The 13,964-nt window shown below is 33.2% G+C and overlaps 1 protein-coding gene across 2 annotated transcripts in view; it reads right to left on the reverse strand.

Moving 5' to 3' along the window:
• Positions 1-1,689: 1,689 nt before the first annotated feature.
• LOC128228000 (syntaxin-binding protein 4-like) overlaps positions 1,690-13,964 on the reverse strand; it is a 54,891-nt gene continuing 42,616 nt past the window's right edge. For both annotated transcript variants that reach the window (XM_052939010.1, XM_052939009.1), the window contains exons 11-18: positions 13,255-13,385; positions 12,104-12,184; positions 10,801-10,845; positions 7,934-8,077; positions 7,242-7,358; positions 6,524-6,701; positions 6,036-6,093; positions 1,690-5,557 (exon numbers count right to left, since the gene is read on the reverse strand). In XM_052939010.1, the coding sequence (XP_052794970.1) occupies positions 5,440-5,557; positions 6,036-6,093; positions 6,524-6,701; positions 7,242-7,358; positions 7,934-8,077; positions 10,801-10,845; positions 12,104-12,184; positions 13,255-13,385 (872 nt within the window). In that variant the 3' untranslated portion in view covers positions 1,690-5,439. The remainder of the gene's footprint in view (positions 5,558-6,035; positions 6,094-6,523; positions 6,702-7,241; positions 7,359-7,933; positions 8,078-10,800; positions 10,846-12,103; positions 12,185-13,254; positions 13,386-13,964) is intronic.

The following is a 13,964-nucleotide window of genomic DNA, read 5'->3' on the forward strand; positions in this document are numbered from 1 at the left end:
GGATTTTATTTGAGCATCTTGATAATCGAGATTTATAATGAATTACAATGAACGAAAATTAATAGCATGCATAAAAATAATGAACAAAATACTTTGTACTGAATTATTGTTGTTTACCTCATTAATAATCATAATTCTTGATTTAAGATATCAACCAAATAAATTGTGCTAATTATTGCAAAAATAGTTAAAATACGCCCATTGAGACATCGATGCTCGTAACGGTGGCTACTCGTTCGCTCGTTTACGTCCATTGTTTGATGAAAGGTCTCTTATTGGTAAACAATAGAATTGTGTAGGTAAAAGTACCGCTATCAAAACTTCGCTAATTGACATCGGTGACAATTGAAAAAAGGGGCCCTTTGTTGACAGTTTGCAACTCTCACAACAACAGTCAACTAATTTATTAGGGTCAATTGTGTACACAGCGAGGATTAAAGGGACCGTAAATTGTCATCTTGGCAACTAACCAGTTAGATACTTCGTCTGTAAATCATGTACTTGGTGATTTTTATATTTTGTTCCGAGTACTCGAGTAGTGATTTGGACGATCGATCGAGTACTCGGGTACTCGTTGCCATTCCTATTAATTGGTTTTGTATTTTGGATTGTACAGAGGTTTTCGTATGCGCACAGGTTAGTATTCAGACACTTCCCACGAAACACTAAGATGGCTATTATTTATTTTTGGTCTTCTAAACCATTAAGTCAGTGCTGGGCTATGCATGGCAATAGTTAAGAAGACAAAAAAATAAACACTAACTATAAAAAAGTCACAAATTTTGGGATAACAGTTTACCCCTAAATAATTACTGCTTATGGTACATTATAAATACATGCCAAGTGACTGGATGTGGTCCAGAATGCACTCTCTATATTTAAGATTGAGAGTGCTACTTCAGATTGACATTTTGTTTAAGTCTGAGCAATACAGATAATTTATAGTTGTTATTCTTTGAATTCGGTCCAATACCTGCAATCAGACATAAAAAATTCATGAATATCTCAGAGATTAAAAACATTCTGCCAGACTAGAATTTTGCTCACAAATGGCAGATGCAACATTGATTCCTTGAACAATTAACTGTACCTAACTTCAGTGAGTAAATTTTCTTTGGAGAAATGTGACATACCTTTTTAACTGTTTAAATCAAGTGGCTTTACTGACCCCTCCGAGGCGGTATCGAACAATCCTTGATAAACACATCAATTTTTATATACCGGTAGTATATTTATGCACTGTGTTGTTTGTGGAGTTTTGTGCTGTTGTTCCATGTGTTTTGTTTGTGATTTCTTGTTATTGTGTTCTATCTCCTTGGCGTTTAAATGGGGTTTATGTTTAAACTTTTGGCTACTGAGCTTGTTTCTGTAGTTTTTCATATAAATTTTGAATGGAATTTTACGTAAATATATGTTTGTCATGTACATGAAACACTAGGAATTGCATTTTTTCAAACCTTAAGTTTTGCCTATTTACATTTAAATGAATGGGGAAATAAGTTTGTAGTGTATAACCATAATTATACAATCTTCAGGTTAAGTGTCCATATGAACTAAGGGAGTTAATTTCTCTGATATTATCTTTTGAATGATATCAGTTCCCTCCCTTTGACATGTTTTTATCAAGCTGTTCAATAGACTTTATTTTTATGCATTTTCTTTATACACAGAAATAAATAAAGTCATGCACAATGTTAGCACCTTTATTATAAATAATGAGATTACAAGTTTTTCTGTTTTTCTATACAAAGTTAATACGCTCGAAAGAATGGTTATATAATCTTGTTAATACACAGCTAAAACAACCAAAAGACTTCTATCGAAAAAACACATAAATATCATAAGCTAATAAATTGTAAAACAAAGTTAAATAAACTAAAGAAAATACATATATTGCAGTAAATCATGACTCCATTTACCAATGTCTAATAAGGCTGATTATGAATAAATAAATAAAAACATAAGCAATAGAAATAAAAAAAATATGTTGTAAATACAAGCTTAAAAATTCCTATCAGAAATAAATCAGCCCACTAACAATTTTACGAGTAAAACATATGGGACTTGGATTTCAATGATCCAAAATAAAATAAGGATTTTGAAAAAAAACTATAGTCTTACACTTTAATTTTAATTTTTCATTATGCGCATACTTTTTCTGTATATTAAAGGGACTGTACACCAGATTGGCACCAAAAAAAGTTTTTTTCTGTAACGAATCTCAGGACAATAATTTAATAGAATGTGTTACGATTTGATATCATAATTGTAAAAAAAGTACCAAAATGTAAAAAAAAATTGTGTCGGAGACCGGTTTCGAACCCGTGTCGCTAAAATTGCAGTCCAGTGTTGTATCCACTGTGCTACAAAGGGTTACTCCAAACGAGAGGTATATTTAAGTTATCTACCTAACTTGGTAATATCACGTGATAACATCGACTAGCCAATTAAGCATTAGGAATGAATTCTACTAGGTAGACATACCCAGTATTCTTTTCTTATGGAAAAATATGAAATAACTGCTAAACTTGAATAAATTGTAAACTATGTAGTACTTTAGTTAGTAAGTTTCAATGCATTGTACACATTAATACCAAGTTTATTTTAGTTTTCGACAATCTTCTTTTTTTCTTGCAAATTGATCATCTGGTGCACAGTTGCTTTAAAAAAAGATATGCTGTAACTGGTACACAATGTATAATGTACACGTAAAATGGCACAGGAACATGAGCATGAATGATCGAGGTAAGTGATTTCAATCTTCCTAGATATTCATTTAAAGATTAAACACATTTTCCAATATCATTGGCCAGCTTAAAAATGACATTTCAAAAACTAAAAAGTCAATTTGTATACCACGTGATAAATAATGTCATGCTACGTTGGTAGGCAACATTTTGCTTCGAATGTATTAAAACAAAGAAAACTTTTCCTTTTCTGCATCATTTAAAATGAGACAAAGGTAGTCTATGCCATTCAAAGAGCCCCACCTTTGTCTTATTACTTGGGTTTTATGATATGATTAGTTTCCACAAACACTTCGACAAACCTGTGCTCCATCAGGTGGCGTTTCAGGAAAAGCTTAGCTTAAAGAAACTAGACTCTAAATCAAACTCTAGAAAAAGACCAAAGGCGGGGCTACGTTAGCGATGTAGACTGCACTCTGTTTCATTTAAAATGGTGAACAAATAGTGAAGTTATCTTTGCTTGAAGTCTTCATTTGAAGCAAAATGTCGCCTTCCAACGTAGCATTTATGACATAATTTATCACATGGTATACACACAATAGTTAACTGCACCCACAACACAAGTTATTGGAATTATCATACACGAGCACTTCAAAGCGAGTATATAATTTCAATAACGAGTGTAATGGGTGACATAACTGCTATGTACTATGTTGTCAAGGACAACGCTCAATAACTAGCATGGGGTATAGGTGAATAACATTGTAATTTATCAATATGCTACTTATTGAACGGTTAAGCTCCGCCTACTTGTTACCATTCAAATACGGTCAATAATGTGTAGTCAAAAGCAAAGGAAACACTCTAAAACATTGTACGGAACCACTAAGACTGCACAAAAATAAGATTCATCAAACTGTTTAACCACTTTGTATTCTTATTAACATAAATCACTGAGTACAGGATGCTAGCATAGATAGGACGCAGGCAAAAAATACAAAAAAATTGGAGAAAAAACCTCAAATAAAACCATAGATAGGACACTGACAAAATGTCAAATTCAGCAGCCACTATATTTGTTTTGACGAATATTATTGAATAGTGAAAATGGCAGTGGTTATTAAATAGTAATATAAGTAGGTCTGCATTAACGGAATTACTAAATATATCGCAATAAATTCACAACAAGGAATCAGTCATTTCTAGATAGAAAAATAATTATAGTAGAATAAAACTGTAAAGTTTTGTAACATGATTGATTATATAGTAAATAGTTAAAAACATTTTCCTTGCAACTTTCATAGTAACACAAAGCATAACAAATTTTAAAAATAATTTGTTTGCCTATGTATAATTACATGTTATATCATATGTATATTTGTGGAGTTAAAATGATCTACATGAATAACAATACAATACCAAACTTTATACCAGCATTCGTTGTCTTTCTAAGTAACAAGTTACAACATCTAAAAAAAATTATTTTCTTTAAATCAAAACCCTGCATATTTTAGGAACAGGGCACTATGGCACTACACTAAACGGCATTTAGTGTCTTCAGTCATGTCTCTGTCTATGCCATTGCCAGAAGCGTTCTGATTGATTTGTTTAGATAACCTCTGATGAATACAACGGCCAATTTCCCAAGTTGGTTATTTATTGGTCCACCTTGTGCAATGGCTTGTATAGAGACATAGGTGCCAAACACTAAGACAGCGATTTAGGAACCAAATTATTCCAAATTTATAGTGAAGTAAAGAAAAAATGAAAAATAACTTTTACATCGAATAGTTATCTGAATAAAGTATAACAGATCAACAGCATGTCACATATAATGTTTCATGTAAATTGTATTTGCTTGCAATACTGTAATTACAACCTGAATATATAGAAGGAAATATTACATTCTTGCTGGCACCCTTATATTTAAGTATACTTAAATATAGCTACATTTTGTATGACAAAATAAAAATTTCTAGAATTAATAGAGAAATAATGGACGGTATAAGCGAGATTCATGGATTTCGAGACATTTCAGGGATAAAATTAAATGCTATATAAATGCATAGATTTAAAAGGACTAGATGCATACATAATCACAACACGTTGTGAAAGAGATAGTGTAAACACATTTTTCTTCAAGAAAAAGTGAATACGATGTATGATTTTAAGTAACATAACATTTTTCTAGGTAATAATTTCTCTAGGCTAAGGTATGATGTTACATGGGTCATTTACTGTAATACAGTAATGTAATATTCTTGTTGGGAGTGTTTAATGATTCGGTTTAAAGATTTATGTGTTTTTTAGATGCATAGCACCCCTAATAATATGAACAACAATATCCAAACATAAAGGAAGTGAAACAATATAGTACTCATTAAAAAAAAGTCATATAACAAATTCTCTGAATATATTTTTCCCTAACCTCACTTTTACTTATGTCTCAAATGGAATTTTTCATGACGAATAAATATTATTTTAAGACGTAATATAATTATGAGATGAAACTTCTGGTTAAAATAAAGTTCCTGTTGCGATATTCAAGTTAGGGTTGTACCTAGGTGATTTAAAAAAAAAAAATAATCATAGATTTTCAGCCATGTTCTCATAATAATAGTTTGCAAAATTTAAAATGTATCATCTCTATGTAGATTATATAAATCCCCATATTTCACAACCATAGGTAGATAAAACTGATTGTTATGCACAACTGTATGTTTGAACTGGCATCTTCATCTATGTTATCATGCTACAATGAGTTTGGTTTATCCTGACTTGGACTCTTCTCCTCTGTGGGGGTGTCAGCTGGGGGAACATGGGATATGTTAGACAGTGGGTGAGTCCATGTTGTCACCTGATTTAAATGGCTGAAATAAAAATGTATAGTGTAATGATTTTATCAGAAAAATGTCTTTCAATTGGTAAGATAACAGTAAAGACTATAATGTTATTATTATTATTATCCATTTTAAATTTGATGCCATTATTTGAATTTGGAAACAATTTTTTCTATATCATCCTATCATGTGGCATATTCTGTGGTTCTTTTTGTACATACCCAGTATATCGAACACAATTTTCAAAATTTCCTAAACTTCTTTTATTAATGTTAGTCTCAGGCTGTAATAAACTTTTACAAGCAATAAAACAAAAGAGGGTCTAATGGTTCAAGTGTCTGCTTCTCATCCACGAGGTCACCAAAAAGTTGAAGCCCTACCAATTATACAATGCCTTTCAAATTGGACACAAGTACAGGTTTCTACCAAGGAAACAGACTTGAAAGTGATTTCCATCAGCTTATAAATTTGTATAAACTGAATCCGAAGGAGGCAGAGGAGTACTTACTTGATGTAGTACTTGACTCCATCAGCTGTGTAGTTCTCCTCCCAACCAAACGGCAAAGCTGAAATCAAGAACATTTTCTTTAAATAAATTACCCTTTAAGACGTTATGTTGTAATAACTTTATGGTGTTACACAACAATATCTAAAGAGGTTTGGAGAGATGGCCATGTTGCTAACATAATGTTTCACACAATGCCAACAGTCACAATTACAATTACCATGACGTCATGACGGCTACGACAGCGTACAGCAGTAATACCATTCAAAATATCAGAGATACTGTATCTGCTTATTGTAGATAGTAAAATTTTGCAAAATTTCTCAAGGGTTTTATTTAAAAAGAAATCAAGCATCTTCATGTCGCAAATATAAAACCTAGCAACGTATCTAAATGACTGTAACTTTCTGATGATTATACTATTGTGTCACAAATTGACCAATCTACAGTAATAAGTCATTAGATCGTGTTCCTGCAATATGGGTACTTACGCTGGCCATCAATGAGCCCCCTGACAGACTTGATCACATCCCGAGCCTCCCCACCCAGGGCCTTGCTGGCAGCCGTGCTAGGGGGTTTGTGTTTACCCAGGATACCAGGGGACTTAGCCCCGGTCAGAGGCCGGGATTTGGCTCCACCTGCTGAGTCACCCAGGGTATCTTTGACATTCTGTAAATCAGTACCAAACACAGGTAAAAAGGTATGCACTGAAATTGGTTGAACGTAAAACAGAATAGTATTCATAATACATGTGATTACAAGCTTGTATATATTTTTTTATATTAGTTGAAATTTATATCTGTTTTACTTTCATAAAAATAAGTTCATATTTAAATTCATGATGCAATGTCAATTTTATGCCTTACGAGACAAATCTATTTCAGCTGGATTCAGTGTTGAGATTAATCTATTCAAGATAAATTATGAACAGTGCGGAAAACAGATATCAATTCTGCTGCAAACCTCAGCAAACTGATATCTATTTTGCTACAAACCTCGGCAAACTGATATCCATTCTGCTACAAACCTTGGCAAACTGATATCCATTCTGCTACAAACCTCAGCAAACTGATATCCATTCTGCTACAAACCTCGGCAAACTGATATCCATTCTGCTACAAACTGATATCCATTCTGCTACAAACCTCAGCAAACTGATATCCATTCTGCTACAGACCTCCGCAAACTTATAAGAATTCTGCTACAAACCTCGGCAAATTGCAGCAGCTTTTCAGTGGCCACTTTCAGTGTTCTTTTCTCATTTTCGGCCTTGCGTAGCTGACATGTAAGCACTGCTAACCGTCGCTGTGTTACCGGGTCATTCTCCTGATAAAACAATACATAGCATGTTCTTTACCATGTTCCTGATATTTCCTATTTTGTAATAAGCATTAAAAATACTAAACTTTAATAAAGTATGTAATCCGGTACCATTTTATCATGAAACCTAAGAGATACTGGGTATGTTTGATAATGCTAAGGGTCATTTCCTCAGGGATCCTAGGAGTGATACCAGAGCTAGGAGAGATTTCCTGTTTTTGCAGTAAAAAAGTGGCTTGAGTAAAATAATATTAAATCAAGATCTATGGGTCTTGCTATATTATACCTGTGCATATTGTCTCTGGCAACATGTGTACCAAGTTTCATTTGAATATCTTAAGTATTGGTCAAAGTTCAAGATTTTGCACGCTGCCAAAGCCAAGGACACCAAGGCAATGCCATACCTAAACTTTTTTCCTTAAAACACAGATGAAATAAAACTGACACAAGTCATTTAAGTAAATTATGTGCAAGCTCCAACCAAAAATTGCTATATGGACATATACCAGTGATAATATCACAAAAAGGCAAATATTTACATTATTTCAAATTTCACACATCCCGACCTCAAGGCCACATACCACTTGTCTGTTAAGCTGCAGCTTCAGCTGGGCTATTTCACTCTCGAGAAGATGGACGACCTCCTCATAATCATGTTCCATGTCTCGGGCCACCTTCTGGGCCTTTGCGGCCAGGTGGACCTTGCTGCGCATCTCCTGCTGCTCCTGTAGAATGGACATGAGTTCTGAGTTTCATTTATTTATAAGTGAAATCAATCAACTTTACATCATTACAGATTACTTCAGACAATGGTCATGGTTTTTCACTATTTCCATCAATTTTAAGATTTTATAACGCACATGATTTTTTTAAATTCAGTTCTTTAAAGTCTTCAAGACTGGTGCTGAGTTTCTTTATATCATTCTTATATAAAGAACAACAATATTATGTTTGATTATAATTCACAGACAAAACCAAAAAACCATGTGAGTTTATTTACAGTAAAGCTTATTTGCACTGATTTAAATATCCTTTACATTTTTGTTTAAGTTTTTTTGGGACAATACCAGCACTGATGACAACTTTACTAAAGCAACGAAAATACCTCAACTTTTGTTGAAAAACACAAAATAACAAGTGCTGTCAAAGGACAGTGTGCTCCCCTATATGCTGATTTGTCTAAGAAATGAATGCATTAATGATGTTATATGTGCCTGTCAAAACAATCAATACAAAAAGTAAATCAAGGGCCATAAATTGTATTTAGATTAATATGGGGTAACCTACCATAATTGTGTGATGGCCTGGAACAACAGTTACTGTGTGAATTTTGAAGTCCATTGAATGAACCTTATTTGAGATTTGAGTTAAAATCCCAAGTTGCTCTTGAGTTTAATCAAACTTTTGAAAACAATCAAGGGCATACATGTCATATTTCTGGAGACCATTCAGGGGGATTTGTTCAGAAAGGCTGAACATTCAGAGGAATTTGGTAGTATTCAGGGGGATTTTTTCAGCAGGTCTAAGTTGGCAAAATTTCAAAGTATTTTTAGACGCAAGTACGAACAAATGTATTCACATATATGTATTGCTATAAATATAAAGAATTATTTTATGTATCATAATTCATCATATTCTTATGATACACTGTCATGTCATACTGTAATGCACTTGCAGACACAATTAATATGTTATTTGAAAAATATGTTTTCGAGACAATCAAATTGGTTTACCTTCCTCCAAAGTCTTTAAAAAAATTCTGCTTAATATATCAGCTATGATGACGTTCAGACAATAAGAGGAAGGAAGAAATATTATTCATTTCTTCCTTTTCCCAAATAGTAATATTTCTTTGCCTTTGATCATCACTACAAATAAATTAATCACTTGTTGCAAAAATTTCCTTTTGGCATTTATCAAACCTTTTTAAAAAATTCATTGTGATTTATACAGTCATTTCTCCGTTGTGGAGTTGTTTGTTTACATTCAGCTTCACTCACATACTGTGGTTTCAAATTAGTCATTATTGCCTTTTGTAAAATCTCTCTAAAAAAACATTAAAAAAAATGGGGATGAAAGGGCATAGGAGTTATAAGTGAAAATCCAAACATGTCCTAAAACTTTAACCTGATACGATGTGCCCTCAAACTTTAACCAAAGTTTAATCAAGGACCATAATTTGTATTGGGAATATGGAGATACGTACTGTAAATCACTGATTATAAGATGCAGGCAAAAGAATCTGTGAAAAACTCGAGAAAAAACTATTAAATCTATGTTATGGGTTATAGGACCCATTTTTGTGAAAATGGCGATGGTTATTTTAAACAATGCAATACTAATACAAAGCAAAATATGTTTCTTTGTTTATTTTTTCATGTTACAGAACATAACAAATTAAACGTGTTTGTTCTCAAAATGTCAAAACCTACAGGAAAGTATAAAGAAAGTGGCAAAGTGCGAAAAAACAAGACTATTTAATCGCAATAGTTTGTACTATTGGTATTGTCAAACTGCAGGCAGTGCGAGTTTTTCACACCTTATCATACCACTGACAAAATATATTTCGACAGTGCACAGCTTTGCTTCTTTAAATGCATGTTTAATTATTGATTTATAAAAAATAATATTAATTATTTTAATCGTACAATAATGGAAATTTAAAATAATAAACATTTTATGATACACCATATCCCAATCTTCAACTGCCGTTTTAATCCGTATAAACTCAATTGAGATAATGTGAGTGACATCCTTTTCTACATAAACTTAAACAAACTAGTTTTTTCACCATTTATTTCTTTGAAGAGCAAATTTCGGCCTGAAAACGACCTCAGAAAAAAATGTCAAAAGCTTGTTACTGTTTGTAAGACGCAGGCATTTTTTACATCAAACTCTGAGGGAAAATGATGTGTCTTATAACCAGTCATTAACGATTAACCAAATTGTTTGATGGCAGTCAACAATTGTGTGAAGTCCATGGAATGAAGGGTATAGGAGTTATTACTGAAAATCCCAACTAGCTTGCCCTAACCCTAAAACATTAACTGAAGTTCCAAAGTCAATCAAGGACCATAACTTGTATTGGAGATAACATGGAGTTATGTAACCTAATTGTTTGATGGCAGTCAACAATTGAGTGAAGTAGGAAGTCCATGGAATAAAGGGTATAGGAGTTATTAGTGAAAATCTTGATGTGTCCTAAAACTTTAACCTGAAGTGAACAGAATGAACAGTATTGGAGTTATAAGTGAAAATAACAACTTGCCCTAAACCAGACACCAACACTTACACCAGGTCAAGTAGCATAGCTCTCCTTATTTTTTGAATGGTCGAGCTAAAAATAACATTGTAATATCTCATATTGTCTTTCAAAAAAAAGATAGATAAAAATGAAATATAATATGTAAGGTAACATCGTTTTTTGTTAATATCTATATTTGATTACCTTTCTAATGGTCTGAACCTCCTCTTCTTTCTCCTCCAACAACATCTAAAAGAAGAAATATTTTATTTTTATCGTGACATTATCATGATCAAGTATGATAAGTTTGTCCTATTCACCTCCAATTAAATTTATACTGTTGATACTAATAATGATAATACATATATCATCAGCAAACGTGCTTTAAAAAGAAAATATGCTGACATTTAAGGTAAAACAAGTCCTATTAATAAAATACTCCTCTATCAAAATTATAAAATCAAAGATCAAAGACTTAAAACTTCTGAATATAGCAATTCTTATGGTGTTTGAAACCAATTAATCTAGTGATAACTTTATTGTTTAAAATACAGTTATCTTATTAAAGGGACTATACACCAGATTGGCACCAAAAAAAGTTTTTTTCTGTTACAAATCTCAGGACAATTATCTAATAAAAAGTTTTACTCTTTGATATCATAATTGTAAAAAAAATACCAAAATGTAAAAAAAATCATTTGAGTCGGAGACCAGGTTCGAACCGGTGTCACCAAAATTGCAGTTCAGTGTTGTATCCACTGTGCTACAAAGGCTGACTCTTAAGCGTTGGAATATTTAAGCTATATACTGAACTTGGTAATATCACGTGATAACATTGACTATACTGTGACAGATACCTAGTAATCTTTTTTAATGGAAAGATACGAAAAAAAACTGTGACAAATAAATGAATTGTAAACTATGTGGTGCTTCATTTAGTTAGTTTCAATGCATTGTACACATTGATACCAAGTTTATTTCAGTTTTCAACAATTTTCACTTTTTTTCGCTATTTCATCATACACTACATGTATAATATTAGCCCGTTTAAAATCCAGAGTGCATTTAGAATTTACTGTAAAACTATGAAATGGCTGGCTTTTATTCCTTATTTATACAATCTGCAACTTTTTTGAAACACTGCGTGAAAATAATGCATTCAGAATCAATTGTTCAAAAGAGACAGATATCTGTTCCGTTCTGTGTGAAAACCAATCCCCCTTTCTTGTACATGAGTTCCATGGCCAATAAACTTGCTTCACTAAAAATTGGTGTAACAGTAGGTTGGGATTTTGTTTTGGTTATAATCGATGATTTGTGGTGACATTTTTCCTATTTACATTCTTAAACAAAATTAAATCCATGCAGTTTTCAGGTACGAGAAACAATGGAAGAGTAATATATAAAAGGATAAAAAATTGGTTGGAAAGTTTGCAGGTCATGAAAAAATAAGGTCTGGTGTAAAAATTAAGGGTAGGTAGGATTTTTTTGTTACACTGATACATACCTGAAGTCGGAGGTTTTCTTGTCTTAGTTCCTCTAGCTCCACCTCAGGGGTAGCCACGCCCCCACTCGCCCCACCATTCATCTACAGAAAGAAAACAGATAGTTTACATTTCAAATCAAATAAAATGTGAACCAAACTATAATTGAAGTCTGTGTTTTACCATTGTAAATTGGTTATCCCGTTAACGCAATCACTCACACCTTGGTGACCTGGGTTCGATACCCGGTCTGGGCTCATGTGCGTTTGGTTTATAGCCGCGCAAGTAGGTTTCATACGGATACTCCCGTTTCCCCCAAAACACAAGACCACACTGTCGCTTAATGTGACACTCGTTTTTAAAATCGATGCATATACATGTATAACAAACACAAATTTTGAGTGATAAACCTTTAAATACTTACTAAATATTGCATTTTATGGAAAATATTAATTACTGACAATAAGTTTGTAACTGTGTATTAAATAGCTGAAAACGCACAAATATGACCAGGTAAATGACGGGTGGGTCCAAAAGATCTACAATGATCAATTATTGTCTCATAAATAAGAAATATCATGTTTTCTGCACCTTTCATTCTAATTAAACACGTATCCTTCATAAGAATCATTGTTTTCGATATTTATTCATCCTTTTTGGTAAATTGAAACAATTGTCATTATTGTGGTACATCTTATTTGGGAGTAGGATGCATCTTTAACAACAAGAGAGTCTGAGTGATAAATATAATGTTGTAATAACTTGTTTCAAAACCGTTGTGAAATCAATAAGTTTAAACTAACATTCAAGAGTATTAAAAAAAGAGTGCTGTGGAGCAAGATCAAACGCTAGTCTGTTTTTTTTTCAGACGATAAAAAAGGAATAACTTAACAATTGCTAAAGCAAGAGTTATGGGCATTTTAAATGTTGTATAAAAGGAAACCAACAAATACTATCACAGTCACACCCTGTTGGTTCCAACTTCCTTCTGATTCCTCATTGGCTCAGACAGACTGTAATGGACCGATTTCTTTAAACTGAAGGTAAGCCTATGGCTTGGTTCAAATTTTCCAAGGCTCGAGGTAATTTCGTTGGTATCTGTGAGTTCCGGCCCAAAAGTATGACTGTATTGACTTTAAGTAGTTATGAATTAAACAATGTCCCATTGTCATACCTCGGTTCTGCTTCTGTATTCGGGTGGTGGGTGCATGCTGGAGACACTATCGAGCCCTAAGAAGCCACTGGTGCCCATACTGCGACATTCAAGCTCCTCTCTGAACACATCGCGCACCACCTCAACCACATCTGAAAATTTACATAGTAAGCATTTTAAACATATGGCAAAATATTAAGACCATATCGCTTAATAGTTGTCTGTGCCGATCAGCAATGGTGAAACAAATGTGTCTTGTAAATATTATTTTATGTACCTTATAAATGGCAACATTTGATAGAATAGAGATGATAAAGTTACACTCTGTTTCCCCTTTATATAGATGGGTACCAATGGTGGTATATAAGCTTATTTATACTCGCACTCAGGCATTTCCCTGTCGGCGAGTGCTCCAATAAGATATTTTAGTCATTTGAGGTTTTAAGAGCAGAGTACACACACAGAATGTAACCCTGGTTAGAGCTACCCTGGTTCTTTAACTTGCATCAGTGTACAGCACTGTCACACGGGACACCCATTTAACTTCCCTCCCGGAAGATGATTTTGTTTTAGTGGTGCTGCCGGGAATCGAACCTGTGACCACTGGATTGACAGTCAAGTGTGTAACAACCAGACCACGGATCCGTCACATTGAGTATCAATATGGCTATCATTATCATTTGTTCATTTCAAGGGCAAGGCCAGACCAATTAACTGTAAAACAAATAATT

Source organism: Mya arenaria, chromosome 3 (genome assembly GCF_026914265.1).
Source record: "Mya arenaria isolate MELC-2E11 chromosome 3, ASM2691426v1".
NCBI classification, from domain to species: Eukaryota; Metazoa; Mollusca; class Bivalvia; order Myida; family Myidae; genus Mya; species Mya arenaria.